At 46.2% G+C, this 27,414-nt stretch overlaps 2 protein-coding genes across 4 annotated transcripts; one reads left to right on the forward strand and one right to left on the reverse strand.

Annotated features, from left to right (window-relative positions):
- Window positions 1-3,741: 3,741 nt before the first annotated feature.
- SLC45A1 (solute carrier family 45 member 1) lies at window positions 3,742-16,222 on the reverse strand. Of its 2 annotated transcripts, none has more exons than XM_081870959.1 (9): window positions 15,883-16,222; window positions 12,470-12,878; window positions 11,204-11,296; window positions 10,498-10,722; window positions 8,353-9,092; window positions 7,604-7,757; window positions 6,284-6,460; window positions 4,349-4,554; window positions 3,742-4,123 (listed from the first exon to the last, which is right to left on the reverse strand). In XM_081870959.1, the coding sequence occupies exons 2-9, from the start codon at window positions 12,864-12,866 to the stop codon at window positions 3,857-3,859; spliced, it is 2,259 nt and encodes a 752-aa protein (XP_081727085.1). In that variant the 5' UTR covers window positions 12,867-12,878; window positions 15,883-16,222; the 3' UTR covers window positions 3,742-3,856. The 2 variants fall into 2 exon arrangements, with proteins under 2 accessions (XP_081727085.1, XP_081727084.1); XM_081870958.1 differs by having other exon boundaries at window positions 15,820-16,222.
- Window positions 16,223-18,609: 2,387 nt separating this feature from the next.
- On the forward strand, window positions 18,610-26,688 carry LOC309346975 (claudin-16-like). Of its 2 annotated transcripts, none has more exons than XM_081871380.1 (5): window positions 18,610-18,741; window positions 21,969-22,104; window positions 22,771-22,935; window positions 24,867-24,931; window positions 26,134-26,686. In XM_081871380.1, exons 1-5 carry the CDS (start codon window positions 18,637-18,639, stop codon window positions 26,326-26,328), a joined length of 666 nt encoding a protein of 221 aa, XP_081727506.1. In that variant the 5' UTR covers window positions 18,610-18,636; the 3' UTR covers window positions 26,329-26,686. The 2 variants fall into 2 exon arrangements, with proteins under 2 accessions (XP_081727506.1, XP_081727507.1); XM_081871381.1 differs by lacking the exon at window positions 18,610-18,741 and adding an exon at window positions 19,983-20,157 and having other exon boundaries at window positions 26,134-26,688.
- Window positions 26,689-27,414: the final 726 nt, after the last annotated feature.

The raw sequence follows: 27,414 nt of genomic DNA on the forward strand, positions 1-27,414 counted from the left end.
CGAACTCAAGCCAAACAATGGGCGCGGATGACATCGCAGGAGAGGAATTTTATTGGCCGACAAGAAAAGTTGGGGCGGGGAAATGAGGATGCCAGCTGTTGATTGGTTCTGCGTTTAGACCGGTTAACTTTGGACTCCAACCCCAATTAGTTAACAGTGAGGAATTATGGGGATTGTAGGCAAGAACATATGGAGCTCACCGGGCTATCGCTGAGCTAAGGAGATGCCCACGCAGTGCCTACTCAGAGGTAAGCATCATTGAGACCAGCGGAGCTTACTCACAGGTAAGTATGTGCAACATACTTGTGTAGCATTGCAGCATCAGCTATCCTTTAAAATAATAATAATAATAATAATAATATAGAATTGTAGAGCTGGAAGAGACCACGAGGGTCATCTAATTCAGCTCCTTGCAATGCAGGAATCGAACTGACAACCCAGAGATTAAGAGTCCATATTCCACCGACTGAGCTATGTAGCAATCTCCTTTCAGCGGATATGTACATGCTGCTTATATCTAAAAAAATTCCTTCCAGAAGCACCTTAGAGACCAACTAAGTTTGTTATTGGTATGAGCTTTCGTGTGCATGCACACTTCTTCAGATACACTGAAAGAGAAGTCACCAGACCTTTATATACAGTAAGAGGGTGGGGAGGGGCATTACTCAAAAGGGTGGTGGGAATGGGTGATTGGCTGATAGGTGTGGGAAACCTGTTGACGGACTGTTAACGACTGCAGTTGGTCTTACAGGAAAAAGCAAGGGGTGAGATGGTTAAAAATAGCTTTATCATGTATAATTTTTTTATTTTGTTTTGGCTACGGCAGACCAGCATGGCTACCTACCTGTAACTACTGCTTATATCTATTTATTCTTAATTATGCAAGTGCATATTGATAATTTTATTTTTAAAGTGTTATTTAATTGTATCTGCCTGCCACCTTCCAAGGGAGCTCTTCCTGCTATCAAAGAGTTCTTGGCGTCAGAAAATTCTTCCTAATGTTTAGTCGGAATCTCCTTTCTTGTAACATGAATCCCATCTGCTGTATGGAGATAATAATACACATCCCTACCTTCCAGGGCTGCTGTAAAGACTGCATGCATGTGAAATGTTTAGAATGATGTGCTAGGCATGTATTGTTACCCTTATTACAAGTGAAGGGACGCAGGTGGCACTGTGGTCTAAACCACTGAGCCTAGGGCTTGCTGATCGGAAAGTCGAAGGTTCGAATCCCCGTGACGGGGTGAGCTCCCGTTGCTCGGTCCCAGCTCCTGCCAACCTAGCACATCAAAGTGCAAGTAGATAAATAGGTACCGTTCTGGCAGGAAGGTAAACAGCATTTCCATGCACTGCTCTGGTTTCGCCAGAAGCGGCTTAGTCATGCTGGCCACATGACCCCGAAAAACTGTCTGTGGACAAACGTCGGCTCCCTCGGCCAGTAAAGCGGGATGAGCGCCAAAACCCCAGTTGTTCACGACTGGACTTAACTGTAAGGGGTCCTTTACCTTTACCTTTATTACAAGTGAGAACCCACAACAAAATGTTGTAGTGTGGAGTGTGCCAACCAGCTAGCCATTCCTTCTCCAGGGTATTCCATGACAACCACAACTTTCCAGCTTTTTCTTTCCCAAGAAGCACCCTAGTCCTCGTTGTGCTGTTCCCTGCCCTGTGCCGCAATAGTGCTTTTCCCCTAAAAAAAAATTGTTGGATCTTCAGGACTCCCTTGAGTATGCTGATAGCCTCCTTGCTTCTGAGTGGACCATTTCATTCACCAACAGAGTTCACTAGAGGAAGCTGTTATGTGTTTATTGCTTTTTTAATATTAATATTGATATTGATGTGGCATTTATTGGATTCAACGCTGAGCTCTCCCCCTCCCCCATGGCTAATGCTTTTTAAAGTTATTTAGCTCCCCTGTGGATTTCTGTAAACTGCTTTGAGCACTGCTGTGATGCTCCAACAGATCACTTCCAGAGTCATATGGCTCTTGGGAAGGAAGGTTCCTTACCCCTGGGCTGCTTGTTTGAAATGGCGGGTTACATTTTTCAAACAAACAAACCAGCCTACTAACTGAGAAAACTGCAGGAGTAAAGTGGCAAAATCTGAAGCGGTATACGGTATATTTGCATTAAGTGCCGGATTTATGTATAAGGTAAACAAGCTATAGCTTAGCGCCCCACTCTCTTGGGCCCCCCAAAAAATGTAAAGGGAAAAAACCTGGATGTACGTTTCCAAAATACAGTGGTACCTCGGATTACAGACGCTTCAGGTTACAGACTCCGCTAACCCAGAAATAGTACCTCGGGTTAAGAACTTTGCTTCAGGATGAGAACAGAAATCACGCAGAAGCGGCGTGGTGGCAGCAGGAGGCCCCATTAGCTAAAGTGGTACCTCAGGTTAAGAACAGTTTCAGGTTAAGAATGGACCTCCAGAACGAATTAAGTTCTTAACCCGAGGTACCACTGTATAAGATAAAAAACAAATAAAATAAAACCTACATACAGCAACAGTGTTTTGTGTTGTATAGGCCCCTATGATGTAAGTAATGGACCCCTCCTGCTAGCCTGCTCCCTAAAATATCACTGGTTTGCTCATGTCTATATATAGGGTGCCTACATTCTGCATGGACTGGTTCACGGCAACATGTGCAAATGGCTTTAGATACCTATTAGGTTCATAAATTACCATATAGCATATATTCAACACAAAAAACCAGTAACAATTTGTTGTTGACAAAGGACAGCTGGACATATAAAGGGCCCCATTACCTTCAGTAGCTTAGGGCCTCATCAAACCTAAATCTGGCCCTGCCTGCATTCAGTTACCCCTGTTCACATGTGAGAACAGAACCATGCATGTGCGGAAAAGGTGGAGTAGGAGCAACTTTGTCCAACGACATTCGTCGTTGTGTCCGACGGCACCCACTGTTGTGAATGAAATTTAGCTGGTGACAAGCTGGTATGTTGATCAAAAAGCCACATTTCCATAACACAATAGGTCCCTGCAGTGGGAAAGGAACATTGGAATACAGGACAGAGGCGCCAGCATTACAACTGTGAAAACCAAGACAACACAGCCCATGTCTGAATGCGCCCGGTGTTGCCGCCTGGAGCAGTAGCGCAACAAAATCAGGACAGCCACACCGCCTGGGACATTTGTGATATGAAGAGTCCCAGGATTTCAGCAGGAAGCGAAAGGAAATGCCCAGATTGGAATCGAAGCTGCATGCCTGTCCTAAAACGTTTGCACATGCAAACGGTATTGAAAGCAGGTTTGCTCAGGTATAATCATGAGCACAAATCTCAGGTAGCGCAATGGGTCAGTGTGCCTAGCTGTTAAGCAAAAGGTTGTTGGTTCAAGCCCACTCAGGGATGGCTGTGGGCAGGATTCGTGCGTTGCCGGGGGTTGGACTGGATGACCCTCGGGAGTCCCTTCCAATTCTACAATTGAATACAGAATAAGAAAGATGCCTGGAGGGAACTGCTCCCTTTTGGTTAACACACTTTCCAACCTACAAAAAAGCTCCCTTAACTTCAGTGGATTTGTCGAGTACTTGAACCCTCTCACATGCTTGATTCCCTCTCACAGAGCATTGACAACCTAGGAGCATCCTTGGACTTCAACCCTAGACCTATTTACTTGGGAATGAACCCCACTGAACTCAGCAGGACTTGCTTCTAAGTAGACATGAGCAGGATTGCATTTCTGAGGTTGCCACTCCTCTCCTTCACTTAAAGACATCAAAAGGAGTCATGTGTGGTTTTTGTTTATTAAGGGCACAGCTCCGTGGTCCCCTCCCCCTTCCACTGTCTCTCGCACAGCACCGCGACGCGTGATCCCCCTCCCCGCGCCAGCTTCACGTGCTCAGAATCAGCGGCTGTTGCTCCTCGGCCATTTCCTCGCCTGGCGAGATCTCGTAGATGACGCAGAGGGACGAATACAGGCAGCCGACAAAGGAGACCACGCTGGAAAAGTACATCACCCCATTGGCGCTGCCCACGGCAGCTGTCAAAGGCCCCATCACTATGGAGACGAGGATCTGCGCCAGGAAATACTGGCAGCTCAGGAGGGAAATGTCCACCCCCATGCCTCTTTTGGTGCCGTCTTCATTCGATCCCGCGAACTGTTCAGGGGACAGGGGAAAAAGCCTGTGGTTGGAAAACAGTTTCTGGTACCCCTTGGGAGTGGTGGGACGGAAGGCAGGGAGGACAGCCATTTTGGAGGGCCGCAGGTTCCCCTTCCTTCCTCTACGTCCCTCGACCCACAGTGCCAGTATATTTTTGATACCCGTGAGATGGAAACCCCCCCCCCAAGCGATACATTGGGGGCTGCCAAACCCGAGGCTCACCTTTTTACTCTGGTAGTAGTCACACAGCAGCGAGTACGGAAGCGTGCAGAGTGTCGAAAACAAAATCCCGTAAGTGACGCACAGCGATAAAATGACGTAGACGTTCCGCGACAGCGTCGCCAGTCCTGTGCCAAGCCCGAAGGCGAGGTAGGCTATAAAATACAGCGTGCGGATGCTGAAATATTCCTCCAGTTTTTCCAGGGAGGCTGTGGAATGAAAAGGAAGGACATTGACTATTCTCTCGAGCAGATCCGGTGCGTTTTGCTGTGGCCTGAGGGGCAACTCAGGTGATTGTATTTTAGTGTTCTGTTGGAAGCTGCCCAGAGTGGCTGGGGAAACCCAGGCAGATGGGTGGGGTATAAATAATAAATTATTGTTATTATTATTGTTGTTGTTGTTGTGTATAAATAATAAATTGTTGTTGTTGTTGTTTATTATATAACTTCAATGCGGGGGCGGGGCGGGGCGGGGGGAGATGGGAGACCCTCTAGAAGTTGTGAGGCTCCAACTTCCTTCACCCTCTGCCAGTAATACTAACGTTCAGTAATGATGGGCGTCACCTCTACTTTAAACATTCATGAGAGCCAGTGTGGTGTAGTGGTTAAGAGCGATAGACTCGTAATCTGGGGAACCAGGTTCGCATCTCCGCTCCTCCACATGCAACTGCTGGGTGACCTTGGGCTAGTCACACTTCTCTGAAGTCTCTCAGCCCCACTCACCTCACAGAGTGTTTGTTGTGGGGGAGGAAGGGAAAGGAGAATGTTAGCCGCTTTGAGACTCCTTTGGGTAGTGATAAAGCAGGATATCAAATCCAAACTCTTCTTCTTCATCATCATCATCTGTTTTGGCACTTTCTCTACAGTGCTCTTAAGACAGAGGTTGGATGGCCATCTCGTATATGATTGAGATTCCTCCATTGCAGGGGGTTGGCCTACATGACCCTCTGGGTCCCTTCCAAGTCTACAACCCTATGATTTAAAACTGCTGCTATTTACATGCATGTTGGACTGTAGCCTGCCATAACAGTGAGTGGGGAATCCAGATGTTGCTTTCAAACATGGGGTGATGGGAGCTGGAGCCCAGCAATGTCTGGGGGGCCACAGTTCCCCCAGCCCTGCCATCGTGTTTGGGAAATTGTTGTTTTGGTGTGGCAGCACCCACCCTTTGGAACTCCCTGCCTATTGACAGAAGTGGAGAGTGGCGAATCTGGGCTTGCAGCAGCAGGGCAGAGAGAGAGAGAGAGAGGGTGTCAGGGTGGCATGGGCAAGCTTCAAAGGTTTGTCAAGAAGAAAGGGGGATGCTTGCAGAATACTCTCCCCAGGAAGGCACGCCTGGGGCCATCTTTCATTCTAGGCTCAGCAGAGTATCTTTGGCAAGGAGTAAGGGGAGGGGGAGGGACGCGGGTGGCACTGTGGGTTAAACAACTGAACCTAGGACTTGCAGATCAGAAGGTCGGCAGTTCGAATCCCCACAACGGGGTGAGCTCCCGTTGCTCAGTCACTGCTCCTGCCAACCTAGCAGTTCGAAAGCACATCAAAGTGCAAGTAGATAAATAGGTACCGCTCCAGTGTTTCGTGTGCTGCTCTGGTTCTCCAGAAGTGGCTTAGTCATGCTGGCCACATGACCTGGAAGCTGTATGCCAGCTCCCTCGGCCAGTAAAGCGAAATGAGCGGCGCAACCCCAGAGTCAGTCATGACTGGACCTAATGGTCAGGGGTCCCTTTACCTTTACCTTAAGGGGAGGTGGGCTGTGGGCAGGGGGTTCAGGGGTGGGTGGGAAGGGCAAGCTGAGTAGGAGCATCAGCCCCATGTGTTTATGCATTCACATACATGAATGTGCGCAGATGTTACACAAAGCCACGGCGATGTCCAAAACCAGACAGCATGTGCCCTGCAAAAAAAGGTCTCCATGGAGAAGGCCGGAGAGGTTTTGTACCTGAATAGAAGGCGGCGCTGAACGCATAGATACACATGCCCCAGCAGCCCATGGTGACTCCGGCGTTGTACTTCTGATACTCTGCAGAATCGTGAGGGGCTTTGGGGTCCCCTTGGAAGACCACTTCCCCCATGAAGTCGGTATAGAACAAGAGCATCCCTTCGAAGGAGAGCCAGCCTGGGGGAGGAATTGGAAGACAGTGAAGGAGGCGGCACAGTTTGGAAGGCGAGAAAATCAAGCAGCCGTTATGCAAGGCAGCCTGCTTCCAAGGACATGGCAACCCCGGGGCTGTATAGAGAAGCAGTGATTTGTATTAAAAAAAATAAAAAATGAAAATTGATTAACCCTTGCAGAAAGCCAGTCCCTACTTGCATGGGGCTCTTTGACATCTGCCCTGAAGTTTTTCTGATGGCACCACTACCATTTAACTTGCAGTCTCACCCATTCCACAATGCTGGCACTGTTGTTAACATTTGCTAATTGACAATATAGTCTCTACTATGAATTAGGTACCAGGTTGCATCCCTAAGGTTCTCCCCACTAGTTTGAAATTGTAAGGCCAAAAAGGCTGTAGATTCTTTTAACCCTCAACTCTTTCGTGTGTTCCTCTCTCTTCCATGCTATCCGGGAAATGGCTTTTCCAGAACAATCAAGACAGCATGCTTAAACTAAATCAGCCAGTGTCACGCATCCAACAAATAACTGTGAAAGTGGCAAATAATAATTTGAATGGGGTGCAAATAAAAACCAACAAAAGGATAAAGGAGAAACTCAGCTCAGTACACATTTGAAGATGAATCTGCCAAATTTTCACTTGCTTAAATAATATGCGAGCCAAAACACAACTATCCTTCACAATTCATACTTATCCACATTCTGCATTGCAGTTCTCACAACAATATATACAGACATGCACGTATTATGGGAAAGTGTGCATTTAAAGATGTGTCCATTTTTTAAAATCATTATTTGAATGCAAATAGCTGCAAAAATTGGAGAACTGAATTTAAGATTGGAAAAATATAAGGAGCTGAGAGAATCAAAATGGACAGAGCCTCCCATCCCTGTGCAGACAGTTTCAGGTGCCCAGAAAATGTATTTTGTCCACTACGGGTAATAGGTTTTAAAACACATACAGACAGACACATTTTATCCAATAGCTCTGTTTGGCAGCAGTCAGCCAAAATCGGGGCCTCATCTTGGGCAAACGTTGAAGACCAGCAAGTGGTTCTGCAAAACCACTGCTTTGGAGGCATTGTGAAGTCTTGGGACCACAAATGTGCAAATATAGCCAAAAGCAGGAGCAACTCACAGGTTTACCTAGGAAGTGATTGATGCAGAGGTTCCTCAAGGGTTTGGGCATCCGGCAGATGGTCGAGCAAAGGAGCTTCATTGAAAGTGGCTGCTCAGACAGTTCGCTCGATCCGTTCAATTCGCTCTCGTACTTGACCCCATTCAGCAAAATGTTTGCTACCTGCACCACAAAGAGGATGCCCTGGTCGGCATACAAAAACGTACAAGCAACCTGGAACGGGAACTGAGCAGGAAGAGCAAAACGTCTCTGGCATAGCTCCGGAGTAAGATATTCCTCCTCCTCTGCTCATCTTTTTCCCCAGACTTGATTTATAGTGATGTTTCCCCAGTAAGATGCACTTGTGCACCCCCAGCATGTCTGTGTGGAAAATGCTGTTGAGCTTTTCAGGGATACTGTACCCTTAATTAGAAACTTCCTCCACCCGCCTTTGGCTTTCAATGGCTTTCTGTGCAGTTCAGCCCAGCGTAAACTGATGAATTGCCCCTTTATTACCCCATAATTAAGTAAGTCCCTGTTCCCCACAAGAACAAAACATTTCATTGCAGGAGAACAGGAATAATGGGAGGGAATCAGCGGCCAAAGCTCCACCCTATGGAGCAGGATTTAACCTATTAAGGATAAGAGAGGAGGTTGATTAAACAGCTGAACCAATCTGGAAACCATTATAGACAGAATCAGCAAGAAGGAAGCTTCTAACAAGTTGCAGGGGCCTTTTGCTGAACTTGACTACTAAATAACCATTTTCACCACTCACCTGTTGGCTGAAGGTTACGTTCCTTCTCCTACTGTTCTCGGGGAGATTCCCTGTGATAATATCCGGGATGGCTAAAGTCTGCGGTCTTTTCAGGATTCCCGACGACCGTGGTTTTATTGCGTCCAGGGAACCCACCCTCAGGCAGTCGCCCTCTGGCCCAAGCACCCCGACATTCTCTCCTGCTTCCAAGGCGGCACTTTCATGGCAGTGGAATCCTTCGGGGGCCCTAGGGAGGCTGACGCTTATGCCCTGCCGGGGCAAGCTAGCCGGGATGCTCAAGTAGCCATCGTGCCCTGCCGTGAAGCAGTCAATGAGCACGCTGTCGATATTCGAGGTCCCGAAAGATGAGGCGAACTCGCTCAGCCCCGTCAAGGAGTTGTCCCGGCTGATGAGGCTGCCGTACTTGGGCGTGAGGGGGCTGAGTGGGGAAATGGGGCTCGTGAAACTGGCGTACAAACGGACGGGGTTCTGGGCCGCGAGGTTTTCGTTCCCGCAGTCCTCGAAGAGAAGGGGCGGCGAAGGAGGAAGAGGGAAGTTGGGGCTCTTCATCACCTTCTTCAGCTTGCTGAAAGACTGCAAGGGCCTTTCGGGAATACTGACCAAAGTCAAGGCAGTCGCTAGTGTCAGCGTGATTGAGGTAAAAATGTAAATGACCCGGAGCTGGCCCCCTACCGCCCTGCCGAAGCCAGTGTGGTCCCAGTTGATTCCTCCCACAACGTAGCCAAAGCCACCTCCGAGACCTGCCAAGGGGGGAAGAGAACAAAGTTGAAATCGCCTCTCACAGGCACTTACGAAGCTGCCTTATGACAGTTCAGGCCATTGGTCCATTTAGCTCAGTATTGCCTACACTGTCAGGCAGCAGCTCTCCAGGCTTTCAAACAGGGGGTGGACTGGATGACCTGTTGGGTCACTTCCAATGCTACGATTCCATGATTGTAGAGTTCTCTCACAGCCCTATTTGGAGATGCACTCGGAGAGGCAGTGTGGTTTAGTGGTTAGTGTGTCGGACTAGGACCTGGAGTCTGGGCCATGCAGTCTCTTAGCCTAACCCCCTTCACAGGGTTAGAATAATATGGATGGGGGAGAACCACGGACACCACCTTTAGATCCTTGGAGGAGAGGTAGGGTATAAATGTAATACATAAATGCCCAGAGACTTAAGAGGCTGAGCTACGATGAATCATAAAATTGCCCAGCTCAAGTCTCACCTCTGCCATGAGTATGCCTAGATGTCCTTAGACCCACATTTTCTTCCTCTTAGCTTTATCTGCCCATCTGATAATGCATAATAATGCAGACCTATCTTTCAGTGTTGGTGTAAGCAGTGCTTTTTTTCTTTTCTGGGGGTACACGTACCCCTAAACATTTTGAGAATCTAAGTCTGGCCTCATTGTGGGGCAGTATTTCAATATGAGTAGGAAAATGAGAGTACTCCTAAACATTTGTTTAGGGGAAAAAAGCACTGGCTATAAGGATTATTTAAATGACTTCAGTTTAGTTAAGCTCAAGGCAGCATACATAGTTCTGCACACACCCAGCCACCCTGTGAAGTAGGCTGAGCTCAGAGATACCAGCAGACCCAAGGGTGCCAAGCGAAGTGTGGATTTGAACCCAGATCTCCCATACACTATTCTGGCTCACACTTTACAGCAAAATAATATGTGTTATGTCATCAGAACACTAAAAAATCACCAACTACAGTGGTACCTCGGGTTACATACACTTCAGGTTACATACGCTTCAGGTTACAGACTCCGCTAACCCAGAAATAGTACCTCGGGTTAAGAACTTTGCTTCAGGATAAGAACAGAAATTGGGCAGCAGCGGCACGGCGGCAGCAGGAGGCCCCATTAGCTAAAGTGGTATCTCAGGTTAAAAACAGTTTCAGGTTAAGAACGGACCTCTGGAATGAATTAAGTATGTAACCAGAGGTACCACTGTACATTTAAGATCTTATCCTCCAGTTTGCTTTTTCCTCCTCCCTCCCATTCCCTTTTTCCTTGCTTGTTGTGACATTTCAGTTTGTGAGGGGCAGAACTGTCTCAGCAGCCGCTCTGGGCGTCTTTTCAGCTAGAGGGCCAGGTCTAAATCCTGAAAATAAGCAAATGCCCAGCACTGCCACTGCCGATATGCCGAAAACCTCACCAGCTAGCAGCGCGTGCATGTTGAGTCCTCGGTCCTGATCCGATGGGCTGCACACATCCATCATGTAGGCGTGGCTGGGGTTGTCCGCAGAGTCAGCACAGAAGTCCATCAGAATGACTCCGCAGATGGTGAACGCAATTCCCCACTTGTGGTCACTCACAGTGTCGGTCAAGGCCGTGCCCATATCCCTGCCGTTCAGCATCAGCGAAAGGCCCAACAATGCCCCTGAGGAGGAACGAGGAACCAAATCAAGGCAGTCAGAAAACAGCAAAGAAGGCTCGGGTTCAAGTTGGTACTTTTTCATGAGCCACAGATTGGTTGCGTTCCCTTCTGGGCAACTTTCCAGGGGTCACATGGCCAGTGGCAGATGGAACAACAGTTGTAAATGCTGCCTTGGATCTGGAAACCAAGCCTTATGAAGAACGGTTGGGGGAGTTGGGTCAAACAAAGCATCTACAGTGGACGCTCGGGTTGCGAACGTGATCCGTGCGGGATGCACATTCACAACCCACAGTGTTCGCAACCCACATCTGTGCACGCGCAGTTTACGATTCGGCGCTTCTGTGCATGTGCAAAGCACAATTTAGCTCTTCTGCTCATGCACGACCGCCAAAACCCGGAACAGGTTACTTCCGGGTTTTGGCGGTCCGTAACCCGAAGAAACGCAACCTGAAGCGGCTGAAACCCAAAGTATGACTGTATTTACCAATTGCGAGGACCAGGATGAAGGGTCTCCTCCGTCCAAAAGGTGAAGTGCACCTGTCGCTCCAGGCTCCCAGCAGGGGCTGCAGCAGGAAACCTGGAAGAGAGAAGAAGGGAGATGGGCCATTCCCCCATATGTGGTGGAAATGTAAAAAAAAGGGGGGGCAAAAAAAGCTAAAGTCTTTTGGGAAATGATATATAATGAAATGAAGAAAATGTTTAAATGGGTTATTCCCAAAAGACTGGAAGCTTTCCTTGCAGGTATAATAGGGACAGAAGTTTCAAAGAAGATGACTAAACTATTTATGTATGTGAAAACAGCAGCTAGAATATTATAATCACAGAGATGAAAAGAAGAGAAGGTTCCGACAAAAAAGGAATGGCTTCTAAAATAATTTCATTTACTTATTTATTTATTTATTTATTTATTTTATATTATTTATACCCCACCCATCTGGCTGGGTTTCCCCAGTCACTCCGGGTGGCTTCCAACAAAAGATTAAAATACAATAATTCATCAAATATTAAAAACTTCCCTAAACAGGGCTGCCTTCAGATGCAGAAATGGCAAATATGACAGCAAAATTTAAAGATAAAAATGACAAACTTATCACAAAAGAATGGAGGCCTTTTGGGAACAATTTTAAAAAAAAATAAACCACCATAGTCAAATGAAATCATCAGCAGGATTCGAGATAAAAGCAACAGAAGGAAAACGCCAAGATAACAGTAAATGGAGAAACTTTTAGTAATAGTTAAAGATATAATACAGTAGAAAACGTTTCAGTGGAAACACTGTTGGGGGGGGGATTTATGAAACAATGTACGGTAATCATTGGATATGGAATTTACTGTGAACATGTTTGAAAATTTCAATAAAAAATTATATTGCCAAAAAGAGAGAGAGGGAGGGAGAGAGAGAGAGTTGGAAAGAAGAGTGTCATTCAGCACTTTCTGACCAGGGAGAGCAAGACAGAGGTCTCAGCTAAAGGCCAATCTGTGTTGGGTGGCACCAGTTCAGCCTGTGACTGGGGACCAGTAGGAGGGGATTGCCCTTAGGAACATCGCAAGTCCATGCAACCAAGCCCTTCTCAGAGCAGACCCATCAGAATGAATGACACTGAGCTGGCTGCCTCCATTGACCTCAATGGACTGTTGACTAAGTAGAACTAGCATTGGATACAACCCAGCCACGGTTTGCTTTGCCAAGTCCCACCAGTTCCCAGAGCAGTTAACCTCTCTTCCTGAGGACCGGGGCCCCAGCACTCACCCAATATTGGGCTGATGAACCAGACCATTCCATACAGCTGATCTGGCAAGCCCATCTGGAGCAAGACAGGCGTCACGTAGGCGGTCTCCATGGCGTAGCTGAACTCGATCCCGAAGAGAATGCACCCATTGAACAACAGTTCCCAGAAGGACCTCTGCGGGTGGATCTCGCTAAAGTGGACCTGGTCGATGGGGCAAGGGGTGTTGGGCGGCGGGGGAGGGGAAGGCCGGATGTGTTTCCTCCTCTTTGGGTGCCGCTTGAAGTTGTTGGCCCGGTGGCTGATGTGGCGGGTGACGGATCCGGCATACCCTGCCACCTGGGACCTCCACAGTTCCTGAGATGACAACGTGGGGAAGAGGGCGTCGCTGGAAGGGCTCGCCGTGGTGGGAGGAATCATCGTGGATTTTGCCTATGAAGAAAAGCTGGCACTTTATCTTTACTTATTACTGGCAACATTTTCCAGCTGCCCTAAATCAGACAGGCTTGCAATAAGGAGTGGAAGTTTCAGCTGCACAGATCTGCCTTCCTGCAGAGCAAGGGGTTGGACTACATGACAAGTGGACATCCATCCCAAGTCTACAGGTGGGGTTTGGGGTTTGGGGTTTTTGTTTTGGGCAGGGGTATTCTGCAACGTGGCATCGGTCACATCCAAACCATACTTTTAAAGCACGTTGGGTCACAGTCAACAAAACAGCTGTGCTAGCTTTGAGCCAGCACAATGAGTTTCTCTAGTGCAAAGTTACCCAAACTTGGGTCTCCAGCTGGTTTTGGACTACAGTTCCCATCATTCCTGTGGGAATGTTGAGGATAGTAGGAGAGGATATATTGATTAGTATCAACCTTCCTCACTCTCACTAGTGAGCTAGTAGCAGGGCACATTCCCTTGTACATAGCAGGAAGCTAATTGATAGATCCGTTAGAACCTTTTGAGTTAAGCAATCCAGTCTGGCTTGTCCAGATTGGATTGTTCCTGGTAAATTCCCTCTGTTCCCTCGTAAAAACAATACAATTGTACCTTGGGTTACATACGCTTCAGGTTACAGACGCTTCAGGTTACCGACTCCGCTAACCCAGAAATATTACCTCGGGTTAAGAACTTTGCTTCAGGATGAGAACAGAAATCACACAGCGGCAACGAAAGGCCCCATTAGCTAAAGTGGTGCTTTAGGTTAAGAACAGTTTCAGGTTAAGAATGGACCTCTGGAACGAATTAAGTTCTTAACCCGAGGTACCACTGTAATGGCACAACAGTCCTCTTTTCTAAAGTACAGTGGTACCTGGGGTTACAGGCGCTTCAGGTTACAGACTGCGCTAACCCAGAAATAGTACCTCAGGTTAAGAACTTTGCTTCAGGATGAGAACAGAAATCACGTGGTAGCGGCACGGTAACAGCGGTAGGCTCCATTAGCTAAAGTGGTGCTTCAAGCTAAGAACATTTTCAGGTTAAGAACAGACCTCTAGAACGAATTACGTTCTTAACCCGAGGTACCACTGTAATGATAAGGTTTACTTACATTCAGTTCACAGTATGATACTGAAGGGAGGCTTTAGCTTTTAGTTGCAGTTAACAGAGAAAGGTTTGGGTTCATGCTCTTGTGAGGGATGAGCCCGTGTGCTGCTGACTGAGAGCCAGCACACAGCAAAAGAGCATATCAAGAGAGAAGGGTGAAAAAGGGAAGATGGCTGCGTGACCAGCCCTTTTATGAGGTCTGCCAGGGTCACGCCCATCTACCTGGTCACACACGCAGGGGGAGAGGATGCTCCAGACCAGGTGTGACAGGAAGTCCTCCTGGCTGGAGCAACATTCCCCTGTGTGTACACTCTGGGACAACAGGAAATGTTGTATTTGGCTGCTTTTGTGATGTTACATCCCACACATCCCTGACCACAGGTGCTGCTAGCTAGGGATGATGGGAGTTGTAGTCCAAAAAGAGCTGGAGACACAAGTTGGGGAAGCCCTGCTCCACTGAAATGGAGCTTTCTCCTGCTCTCCTTTGCCTGTATATACCCCCACACCCCTGCCCTAATTCAGTTCTGTGGGGTCAGGAGAACCCCCCAAAGCAGAACTCAGGGGGAGTAGAGAGGGAAATGCTTGCACTGACAGAGTGCTGTTGAATTCTGCCCATTGCTTCTGCCAAGGAATTCTGGGAACTGTCGGGAGCGGTAAACTGCAACCCCCAGGATCCTTTGGGGGAAGCCAAGCACTCAACTTTATGGTGCAGATGTGACCTACGAAGCAACGGATCATGGTGGCTTTTTTACCAGTTCGCCCACACATCATTAAACTTTGTTCATCATAGTTTTGTTCCCCATAGTTTTATGACATAACTTCATCAAATGATTCCGGGGCTGTGTGCAAAAAGTGTGAATGGAGTTAATTCACAGAGATACAACCGCATGTTGTCAGGTAAGCATGATAAAATACACAACACCTTTTTATCAAGCCCTTCCCCCAAATACCTCAAGGCAGCTTCCGTTTTATGCCCACAACAGCCCTGTGAGGTAGGCCAGTCTGAGAGATAAGTTCCTGGCCCCAAGTCACCCAGTGGCTGAGTGGGAATTTGACCCTGAGTCTTCCCAGTCCTAGTCTCATAAACTCATCATTGTACTCCACTTATGCTCAGTCTCTCCTCTTTACAAAACATTACCTGGAATAAATTCTTAACGGTAACATATATAATAATAATAATAATTGCACTCTTACATTCATCAATTTGTTATCCCAACACCTTTTCACTCATTGATTAGAAGACTGGAAAATGGGCAGATTTGCTGGGCAACAAGCTAGAATACAGCCCATATATTTCTTTTTAAATTTTTTTTGCCTTATACCTCTGCAACCAAAGGGACCAGAAACTTAACAAAAATAAAACTGAAAATTCATCTTCACTGATATATCTGGGACCAAAAAGGACTAGAAACTTAACAGGGGGTGGGGAAATAAACCTGAAAATTCATTTGTCCTTCTATCTCCGGATCCAAAAGAGTAGAAACTTAAAAAAAGAAAAGAAAAAAGCTTAACATTCAGGAAAAGAGCCCTGAGTATAAATATGTAGTAACACCCTCATAGGCTAAGGCTCAGTCTAGTGGATTATTCTAATCTGAGGGATAAAACCCTCAGTCACTGCCGTTCACTCTCTGTGAAGGCAAAAGTCCACAGCACACCTTAAAATTCCACCACATTTCCCTCTCTTAACCACCATCATTCAAACACCCCCCTCCCTCCATCCCTCTTGGAGCTAAAACAGGCAGGTAAGGCGGCGCCCACCCCATCTCTTTTAGCAAGGAGGGCCTGGTCTCAAAGATCTTAGGAAGCAGGCTGGCAATGATTCAGTAGGAAATGGATTTACCTGTATTAGGATAGATGGTGGAGCATCCTTCCAATAATAATAAGAATTAAAAATAATCTTTACAATAATGCCTGCAATTTTCCCCGGGATCCTTGGATTGGCGGCGGCAGGCTCGCTCTCCGTCCTCTCTCTCTCTCCCTCTCTTCCCGCCCCCCTGCACTAGGATCCTGCGTTTCTGGCTGGGGAGGAGGCTGGGTGATGTCACTGTGTCTCCTGCCCTGCCTTTCCCCCAGCCCTGCAGAAACGCATCCGCCTTCTCTCCACCTCGTCCACCCCGTGCCTTAAAGAGGCAGGAGCCAGGGATGCGATTCAGCATCCTGCTGCACGGGTACCCAACGGCGGAGGGCAGGAAATGGATTGGTTGAAAGACGGGAGGGGAGGCGTGCGCGCGCGCACACACACGGAAAATTCTCTGCTGAGGGAGGATCCAGATTCAGGTATGCTTTGGACAGCACGGGAGGTGTTTGCTGAGAACTGGGTACCGAGGCAATCGCTGGATTGTATCCCTACAAAACCCTTTTTCTAAAAAAAAGAAAAGGAAAGTTTGGATTCTGTTGACTCCAGAATCAGTGCCGGATTTGCGCATAAGCTGAACAAGCTATAGCTTAGGGCCCCATTCTCTTGGGGCCCCCCAAAGAAATTAAAGGGGGAAAAACCCCTAGAGGTACATTTCCAAAATATAAGATTAAAAAAAGAAATAAAATAAAACCTACATACAGCAACAGTGTTTTGTGTTGTGTAGACTCTTGAGAGTCCCATGGATTGCAGGAAGATCAAACTTAACCATTCTTAGGGAAATCAGCCCTGAGTGCTCAATGGAGGGACAAACCGTGAAGCTGAGGCTCCAGTACTTTGGCCAGCTCATGAGAAGAGAAGACTTCCTGGAAAAGACCCTGATGTTGGGAAAGATGGAGGGTACAAGGAGAAGGGGACGACAGAAAACGAGATGGTTAGACAGTGTTCTCGAAGCTACGAAGAGTCGGACATGACTAAACAACAGGCCTCCTTTGTTTTTAATATAACTTTATTAATTTAAAATAAATACATTTATGAAAAACAGACATACATACAAGTAAACAAACATACGAACAAACAAACAAATAACAGAAAAATCAAACAAACCGCCACACTATAAGATATAAGAAGATTAATATAATACAGTGAGATTAATTGGATGTCAGTTTTAAATTTCTTCTCTATAAATTTTATAATTGTTTTCAATACCAGGAGTATATATGATGATAATTATAATTATAATTATAATTATACAACAACAAGGCTCCTATGATGTAAGTAATAGGCCCTGCCTGCTAGCCTGCTCCCTAAAATATCGCTATTAATATACTTCTTAATTGTATTTCAGTTCAACAATTACTTTGATAAAATACACATTTTGTTACGTGCAAATGGCTTTAGATACCTATTAGGTCCATAAATTACCATATAGCATATATTCAACATAAAAAACAGTGACAATTTGTTGTTGACAAAGGACAGCTGGACATATAAAGGGCACCATTAGCTTCAGTAGCTCAGGGCCTCATCAAACCTAAATCCAGGCCTGTCCAGAATGATGATGAGGAAGAGCTGTAGCCCAGTGGCACAGCATCATCCAAAGGTCCCAGGTTCAATTCCCTTCTGGCTTCTCCAGGTAAGCCCAGGAGAGGCCCCTGCCTGAAATCCTGGGCAGTTGCTGCCAAGTCCGTGTTGGCAATACTGAGCTAGATGAATCAATGATCTGACTCAGTGTGATGCAGCTTCATGTGTTCCTATTATACAGCCCCCCATCCATATGGAGGTTTTACCAGGTGATTCGGAATGTATGCTCCTTTTCCATAACAAACTGTGCCAAAAAAGAGTCTCACAAATAGATTTTTAAAACCCTTTCCTATCAAAATGCATAGCATAGCTGGGGAGGGAAGCTACATCCCTATAAGACAAAATCAACAATTGAATAACTCTAGAACAAATTCTACATCACCTTGCCAACAAAGGTCCGTATAGTTAAAGCTATGGTTTTCCCAGTAGTGATATATGGAAGTGAGAGCTGGACCATAAAGAAGGCTGATCACCAAAGAATTGATGCTTTTGAATTATGGTTCTGGAGGAGACTCTTGAGAGTCCCATGGACTGCAAGAAGATCAAACCTATCCATTCCTAAAGAAATCAGCCCTGAGTGCTCACTGGAAGGACAGATCCTGAAACTGAGGCTCCAATACTTTGGCCACCTCATTAGAAGAGAAGACTCCCTTGAAAAGACCCTGATGTTGGGAAAGATGGAGGGCACAAGGAGAAGGGGACGACAGAGGATGAGATGGTTGGATAGTGTTCTCGAAGCTACAAACATGAGTCTGACCAAACTGCGGGAGGCAGTGGAAGACAGAAGTGCCTGGCGTGCTCTGGTCCATGGGGTCATGAAGAGTCGGACACGACTAAATGACTAAACGACTAAAAAACAACAACAACAACAACAACAAAACAAATTCAGTAGGATAGTGAAGTAATTCAGATTAAGCACATAGGTGGCAAATGTGACATGAAGCCTGGCAACCTGAACCCCGGTGTAACCACTTGCAGATGATCTCAAAGTACCTGGAGACAGTCTGATCATGCAGCTAACACAGCAGTTTGACTTCGCCAACCAAAACGCATGTTCTTTCCATTTCCACAAGGGGGAACATGCTGGCTTTTACCAGCTTCCCTCTCAAAGTCCTTTCCACTTAGATCTGCTGGTCACCTTCTGGTCTACAGGTTCCAAGAAGAAAAGTGGTGTGTGTGGGGGGGTGCTGCGAAGGAAAATTCCCAGTTGAGCCTGGAATGGAGATCCCGGGCATGGCAGTGGCAACAGACATCCTGGCGATGGGACTGGGAGGGCTGGGCTTTTTGCTTCTCGTTCTGGGCGCCGGAGCAGATTGCTGGAGGGTAAGAAACAAATTAAGAGGACTTTAAAGCTGGGAAGGGGGCAAGGGGGGGGGAATCAAAATCTGTGTTGTGCCAAATACCTGCCCTTTAGTTTCCTTGGTTCTTTTCATTTTTTCCTGCTTCATCTGTGGGTAGGGATGCACAAACCTGTCTGATTTCAATTTCCAAAGGCAAACTTTAAGTTCCGAAACGAGATGTTAAGTGCAATGTAGCCAACCTTTGCGCTTCTTCAGATTTTGCAGGGCTGTTCTCCTCCACGCAAGGTGTAGATAGTGTACACTAGATCGCAGAAGTCCCAAGCACTGACAAGATTATGGTGCCTCCCCCCGCCATGTGCAATTAAAAATAAAAACAATACTGAAACATAGAATAAAATTGTACTACAGTGGTACCTCGGATTAAGTACTTAATTCATTCTGGAGGTCCATTCTTAACCTGAAACTGTTTTTAACCTGAAGCATCACTTTAGCTAATGGGGCCTCCCGCTGCTGCTGCACCGCCAGAGCACGATTTCTGTTCTCATCCTGAAGCAAAGTTCTTAACCCGAGGTACTATTTCTGGGTTAGCGGAGTCTGTAACCTGAAGCATATGTAACCCGAGGCACCACTGTATTTGTAATGTCACAGAACTCGTATGTATGCTGAAATGCACATGTATGTATGTCATTTGTGACACGCAACAGGATCTGATTTCCTCACATTAGTTTGATCTGTGTTAGGAGGAACACTCCCTGGCTTAGGAGGAGATAAGTAATAAAAAGAGAAGAGGAATAATGAGGGAAGTATTAGTAGTGGAGAATAAGGAAGCCCAACAAAGGTCTGATTTTCCCCATCAGAAGAAGTTTTTTATTTTTTGGAAATCTCAAATGTTAAATTACTTCCCAAAAGAAATACATTTTGTGTGTGTGTGTGTGTGTGTGTGCACCCCTGCCTTGCTGGTACCTGAAACATGTGCTTAATCAGTCCATTGGGCAATCTAGCACTGTGTTCTACAAGACGAAGACACAAAGTCCTTCTGGGAAATTCTTCACCTTGGATCAGCTTCAGAGCCATTCCCTCATCCTAGCATACAAAATTTTCTTGGTCCCCCTTTCCCTCTCTGAAGAAATTGATAGAAGAACTGGAGGGGTGCTTGGCTTGTGCTGTTGTCAAACCCAAGGCCTGGTTGCCATAGGAACGTTAAGCTCTGGGGAAAATATACCGCAGCGGCAAGGGCCGGTGTACTCCTTGGAAAGGTCAAACCTGCTTCTGGTGACTTTGATAAAGAGGGGCCAGTGCCCCCAGCTTTGCCCTTGCTGGGTAAACACTGGCCACGGGAGCCATCGCCGCTTCTTCCTTTCTTCGTTGCTCAGCCCTCTCCGGGTGTTGGATGCACAGGAGCCTGCTCTGTCAAACGTATTTACTAATATTTATAAAAGTGAGCTGCCTGTGTGTGAGAAAGATACAGACAGACAGACAGACAGACAGACAGACAGACAGACAGACAAAAGAGAGAGTGGGGGCTGTGAGGATGAGAGTGCCTGAGACACAGGACAGTCAGAACATGATAACATAAGAGCCTACTGGATCTGGCCAATAGCCCATCTGGCCCAGCCTCCTGTTCTCACAGCGGTCAGCCAGATTCCTCAAATGGGAAACCTGCCCTGCAGGACCTGCGCACAAGAACCCTCTCCCCCTTCCTGTGCTTTCCAGCCACTGGTATTCAGAAGCATTGATGCCTCTGACCATGGTGGCAGAACGCAGCCACCATGGATAGCAGCCATTGATCGTCTTCTCCTCCAGGAGGTTCTCTAATCCTCTTTGAAAGCTGTCCAAGTATGGTGGCCACCACTGCCTCCTGCAGGAGCAAGTTCCACCGATTATGCACTGTGTGAAGAAGTTACCGTATTTTTTGCTCTATAAGACTCACTTTTTCCCTCCTAAAAAGTAAGGGGAAATGTGTGTGTGTCTTATGGAGTGAATGCAGGCTGCACAGCTATCCCAGAAGCCAGAACAGCAAGAGGGATTGCTGCTTTCAGTGATACCTCTTGCTGTTCTGGCTTCTGAGATTCAGATTTATTTTTTTCTTGGTTTCCTCCTCCAAAAACTAGGTGCGTCTTGTGGTCTGGTGCGTCTTATAGAGCAAAAAATATGATATTCTCTCTTTTTTTATAAATAATATTTATTCAAAATTTTAAAAGTTACAAAAAGAAAAAAAGAGAAAAAATAAAAATAAAAAAGACAGAAAGAATACAATCATTTAAAAAAGAAAAAGAACAAATCGAGCCTTTACATAGCTTTCTTCCTTTACTTATTTCCTTGACCTCCTCACACCTCCCATTTTTGTATTCTAATTCAAATTGTTATTTCAGCAAATCCTTCCAACCTTGTTTTTATCTTAATAATTTGTTTTAATCTACTGTAATTTTACGTTCTCTCTTTCATCAATTCATTTTTACTTAATCCTTTATATCATTTCTGCCAAAACCACATAATTTTCTTTTTCCAACATCTTTCTAACAATCCTTAATTTTACAATATTTTTGAAGATAAACTTTAATTTTTTTCCAATCTTCTTCCACTGACTCTTAAAAATATGATATTCTCAACTGTCCTGGTCTGTGGACCCGCTGAATGGGGTTCATCAACAGCCCGTGGTCTGCAGGCCCCTGCTTAAGAACCTCTAATTAAAAAATTAGTTCTCGAAGTCTCTCTCCACCCAACCCCCAATCCTTCCTCCCTGCTCACCTTCCTTCTTTCTTACAACGAGTCCAGAGTGTAGTCCTGGGTGTCTTCATCTTCCTCCTTAGTCTCAGCGTTGAACTCAAGGGGGGGAATGGGGACAAAACTAGAATGAGTTGGCTCTGCCTGCCATGCCCTCTGGTGCCACCTACTGTTGGCCTCCCTACCTTCTGTCCTACCAGACCTCATGGGCACCAGCCTCCACTGACTACAGTTCCCACCACCCCAGTTCATTAGCCATGCTTGGGGCTGAAGGGTGCTTCAGGGAGTCCAACCACATCTGGAGAGCCTCAGGTTCTTTCCATCCTCGAATAGGGGACAGATTCCCTCCTGCCACAATCCTGAGGCTCCAACCAATTGGAGGGGTGGGCAGCCTGGGTACAACTGAGTTAGTCCACCAACACCTTTCTACTCAACTCCATCTCACTTCACCTCACCTGTCTGTACAAAAACCCCGGCGGTGCCTCATTCCTGCACAGAACATTTCTTCTCTCTTCCCTTCTCTAGCAAGATGCCAAGGACCCCCTGTCTTCGGTAGGGCTAAGTGCCCGGTGCCGGGGGTTGTGGAGTGAGTGTGTGTTTGATAATGTCGCTGACCTCTGGACCTGTGACATCCCGATCTCCTATCTCAGCGAGCATCCAGGTGAGGAAAATAAACCAGGTCCACCTAGTTGGAGCAGGTTGCAAAGGTGGACAGGACACACAGGAAGCTGCCCTGTACCATTAGTCCATCTAGCTCAATAATACCAGCACTGGCTGGCACTGGTTCTCCAAAGTTTCAGACAGCAGTTTCCCCCCAGCCTCACCTGGAGTTTTTCGGGGATTGAACCTGGGATCAGAGGCTCCCAGTCAAAGATGCAGTTCTAAGACTCTCAGCTCAGTTATTGCCAGTGGGTTTATTCCATAAGTCACAACAATGGCCAAACAGTGGTCAGGTTACAAGGTGTCCAGGTCACCAGTCTCCAGACGGAAATTGCTAAATGTCCTGGAAAATCCAGCCATATGGCAACCCATGTTGGGAGTGAAGTTTCCCACGTTGGGCAAAAGATTCCTACATTGCAGGGGGTTGGACTAGATGGTCCTAGTGGTCTCTTCCAACTCAACAGTTCTATTATTCTAACCCAGAGGAGGTTTTTGAGAGAAGGGGGAGAGATTTTGTTGTTGTTGCTGTCATTATTAAATAAGTGAGCATCAGAAACCCCACAGCAAAATTTGCCTGCAGTCTACCATTAAACTCTGATCTCCTTTCAAGGTGCCTTCCATGTTCTAAAGTCTTGTTCTCTCTCAATTCTTCACCCCATCCCACCAGCTGTTCTCGTGGTCACTCGGGTCTTGGTGATCCTCTCTGCCTTTCTGACTCTTTCTGCCATACCTCCCTTCATTGCTGGCATGAAATGTACCAAGCTAATGCGCAGCAGAGTCCTTCAGAAACAGAAGTTCTCCCTGGCTGCTGGCATCCTGTTCCTCTTAGGAGGTAAGCACAGCCTTGCCTTGTTTCAGGTTGGGGCAGAATAGTACTCGATCTAGACCTTGCCTTCCACAGTCTTGTTTGTAGGGTGCCTCCTTCCTCTTCCTTTTTACATTAGTCCCGCATTAAAGCCTTTAACAGCAACCAAAAAACAGAGGAACCCTCCAGATGCCCTTTTATTCCACATTCATGATGATTTGTGCTCAAAATGGTATTGGGGTGGTTAAACCCGATCCCACATTTATGGCTCTCTGCACCTGCAACTTCTTACAGTCTGAACAGCTGTAATGACGAAGCAGTGCAGATTGCTCAAAATAAGTAAATGTAAGTTGAAAGAGAGTAATATGTGGAAGTATAGGGTTGTCTCCAACTAAGTCCTACTCAGAGCAGACCCAGGGCCGGATTTAGGTTTGATGAGGCCCTAAGCTACTGAAGGTAATGGGGCCCTTTATATGTCCAGCTGTCCTTTGTCAACAACAAATTGTCACTGTTTTTTGTGTTGAATATATGCTATATGGTAGTTCATGGACCTTTAAATTGGGGGGGGGGGGAGAGTGGGGCCCTAAGCTATAGCTTGTTTAGCTTATACGTAAATCTGGCACTGAGCAGACCCATTGAACTAAGTTGGTCATGCTGTTATTCAGAGTAGGACTAGCACTGAATATGACCCTGATTCATAGGATGATGTTCTAGAATATGACAAAGAGATCTTGCCCTTCCAGAATTCAGTGTGACACCAAGGATGGGCACATCTGCCAATTTCGGTTTTTCACAGGCTCTCATTCCCCCTTCCCCCAATTGTAGTCCACATTTCTCCTACTATTCGCATATATTTTTTTTTACCATTTCCAATTTTGCCTAATCCGCACCTTTTTTTTTGCAGAGCAATTTCCCCCCAATATAATGCATTTGTAGCTTTCTCCTCCTTCCCAATATCATATACACTTTTGTAAACATTACTTAGCTCAAGAAATACATTGCAAGATCCAGTGAAGTGCGAATTTCTAAGGATGGCTGTATTCTTGAATTGTTTTAGAAAGCCAATGTGGTTAAGAGCGTAATGGTTAGAAATGTTGGACTAAGACCTGGGAGACCTGGGTTCGAATCCCTCAGCTCACTGCATAACCTTGGGCCAGCCACTGTCCTTTAGCCTAAACTACCTCACAGGGTTGTTCTGAGGATATAATCAGCAGCTGGAGAACAATGTAGGCCACCTTAAGCTCCATTGAGGAAAGGTGGGATAGAAATGTAAAAATAAAAGTGGGTAGGTTCACCTTTCAATGCAGATGAAATAAAAACCCACCCTGATCCCTGTATGAAGTGGAGGTCAATCTAGTGTTGATCCTACTCAGAATAGACCCATTGAAATTCATGGGCCCAAGTTGGCATTGTCCATTTATTGCAGTGGTAATAAAAGTTAGCTAGGTGGATACACATCAGCCGGAGGTGTGTGCACAGCTATTTTTCAAAAAAAGAGAAAGCTTAAAATTCTATTTATCCTTAGAGGAGATATTAGAGGACATCTGAAGGCAGCCTTGTTTAGGGAAGCTTTTAATGTTTAATAGACTATAGTATTTTAATATTCTGTTAGAAGCCGCCCACAGTGGCTGGGGAAACCCAGCCAGATGGGCGGGGTATAAATAAATTATTATTATTATTACAGTGGTACCTCGGGTTACAGCGCTTCAGGTTACAGACTCCGCTAACCCAGAAATATTACCTTGGGTTAAGAACTTTGCTTCAGGATGAGAACAGAAATTGTGCTCTGGCAGCGCAGCGGCAGTGGGAGGCCCCATTAGCTAAAGTGGTGCTTCAGGTTAAGAACGGACCTCTGGAAAGAATTAAGTACTTAACCCAAAGTACCACTGTATTATTATTATTATTAAGGAAGCCACGGCAGCTGTAAACTCTAATGTGGAATGGTCTCCCTTTCACAGGGCTCTCTGGAGTGGTTGCTTCACTGTGGTATGGCATCGACACCGTTCAAAAGTATAAGCTTGAGGTAAGTAAGGTAGCCTAAAAGAACATATGAACAGAAGCATCATAGAACTGTAGAGTTGCAAGGGACCACATGAGGGTCGTCTAGTCCAACCCCCTGCCTTGTGGTAATCTTCTGCCCTACATGGGGCTCAAACCCACCACCCTGAGATTAAGAGTCTCGAGCTCTACCAACTGAGATATATGGCAGAAGCTGCCTTATGCCAGAGTCTGCTAGCTGACTGACACCAGCTCTCAATGAAGGGAGTCTTTCCCTGCCCAGCTTGGCGATGGCTAGATTTGAACCTGGGACCTTCCTGCATGCAAAGTAGGTGCTCTACCACACAGTTGTGGCCATTCCCCAATGGGAATGGAGTTTAGTATAGAACGTCTTGGAAGCTACATGGATTCTTTAGGGCATTCCCCATCCACCTCCTGCCTTGACTGGCTGCAGTTCCCTGGGGTCTCAGGCCTTTCTCAGAAGTACCTGAGATGTCAGGATTTGAACCTGGGACTTTCTACCCGCAAAGCCCTACAAGTGAGAATTTTTTTATGGTAATCAACACATTATTTTAAAATGTGCTGCTCCCACCCAGTTTGATGCCTGCAGAGTGTCCGGGATTGCTCACCATCTCTCTTTTTTGTGTGTAATATTTTTATTGCTTTTCCATTTTCAAAATTTAAACATAATCTTATTATCCACATTGTTTTTTTGCTCTTCTGAGCCGAATCAACTTCCCTCCCTCCCTCCCGTCTCATGGCTTTCAAAGTTCACCCATATATCATATCGTTCATACATCTTCCATTTTACATATTTCTCATTCAACTTATCTCCATGTTCAAATAAATAAAAAAGGTAATAACCATTATCATTACAAGATTTCTTACAACCCTACTAGTGTTGGTAAATGTTTACAATGATCCTTCAAATATTGTGCAAATTTACTCCAGCCTTTTAGGAAAGCTTGATCACGCTGGTTTCAGATTTTCCCGGTCAGCTTTGCCAATTCCACATAGTCCACCATTTTCATCTGCCACTCTTCAATCGCTGGTACTTCTTGTTGCTTCCATTTTGGGGCTAAAGGAGTCCTTGCTGCAGTAGTAGCATACATGAACAATTTATGATCACTCTTTGGTATTTCTTCACCTACTATACCTAATAAAAATGCTTCCTGTTTGTTGTTTTTTAAAGAAAAGGGATCGCTCACCATCTCAGTTCTCTTTCAGGTCAGCTTGGGCATCCCTGGCGTGACTTACGAGCTTGGCTACTCCTATTGGATGGCTGCCGCAGGCGCCGCTTGTGCCACTTCCGGTGGTGCCTTACTGATCGCTGCCGCCTGCCTCGATGCCCAGGCGCCGAAGAGAAAGCAGAACCTTCTCTGCAGCCCACTGACCTCCAAAGGGCCACAAACCTATCTATGAAGAAGGAGTCCAGCCCTCTCTCCACTGACAAACCAACCGTTGGCTTTCTAGCAAATGTTGATTGTAAAGGCTGCTGGGGATTATAGCTCTGCGAGGGGGGAACTACGGTTCCTGGGCTTCCCTGGTGGAAGCCATAGGCTTTAAATGCCACGTGCTTTAAAAGCTATATGGTTTATGAGGTGGGTGCGACCATAAAGCAAGATTCCAATTAAACCAGAAGCAGCTGGCTGGTTGGATTGCATTGTGTCTTTTCTGCATCATCAGACTGGTCTTCGCACTTGCTTGCTGATTGGTAGCAGGGCCAACCGGGGAGCAGCCAGAAGGACCACATGGCCTTGGTCTCAAGCTCAAAAGGGGGCTCAGATTTAGCCATGCATTTGTTCCATTTCTGTCGCATTTGAGAAGTTTTGCAAATTTGTTTTTAAGTGCTGAAAGGTGACACATTATCCTCCCTTGGAGCTGCAAATATATATAAAAAAGGGAGTTGTGATTTGGCAAAAGACATCCAGTATTTAATGATGGGTAAAGCTGTCCATTTTGGTTCTCTCCATTTCTCAGTGTGGTGTAGTGGTTAAGAGCGGTAGTCTTGTAATCCGGGGAACCGGGTTCGAGTCTCCGCTCCTCCACATGCAGCTGCTGGGTGACCTTGGGCCAGTCACACTTCTTTGAAGTCTCTCAGCCCCACTCACCTCACAGAGTGTTTGTTGTGGGGGAGGAAGGGAAAGGAGAATGTTAGCCGCTTTGAGACTCCTGAAGGGGAGTGAAAGGCAGGATATCAAATCCAAACTACTACTACTACTACTACTCTTCTTCTTCTTCTTCTTCTTCTTCTTCTTCTTCTTCTTCTTCTTCTTCTTCATATTTCCAACCTTAAGTTCAGTCCTCTTTGTTCCCACATCAGTTTCCAATGCTTTTTGAAAGTCCTCGTGAAAAATTGTCAGTGTTGTGGTGCAATTTTCTCCTAATATGCACAGGTTCCTAAGCAATTTCTCCTAAGAAACACACTTTGGCAAAGCAATCTCCCCCTATAGAATACAGTTTTGAACTTCATTTTCCCCACTAACAGGTGTTATTTTTTTGACACCC

Source organism: Podarcis erhardii, assembly GCF_964252035.2.
Source record: "Podarcis erhardii genome assembly, chromosome: 7".
In the NCBI taxonomy this organism is placed as follows: Eukaryota; Metazoa; Chordata; class Lepidosauria; order Squamata; family Lacertidae; genus Podarcis; species Podarcis erhardii.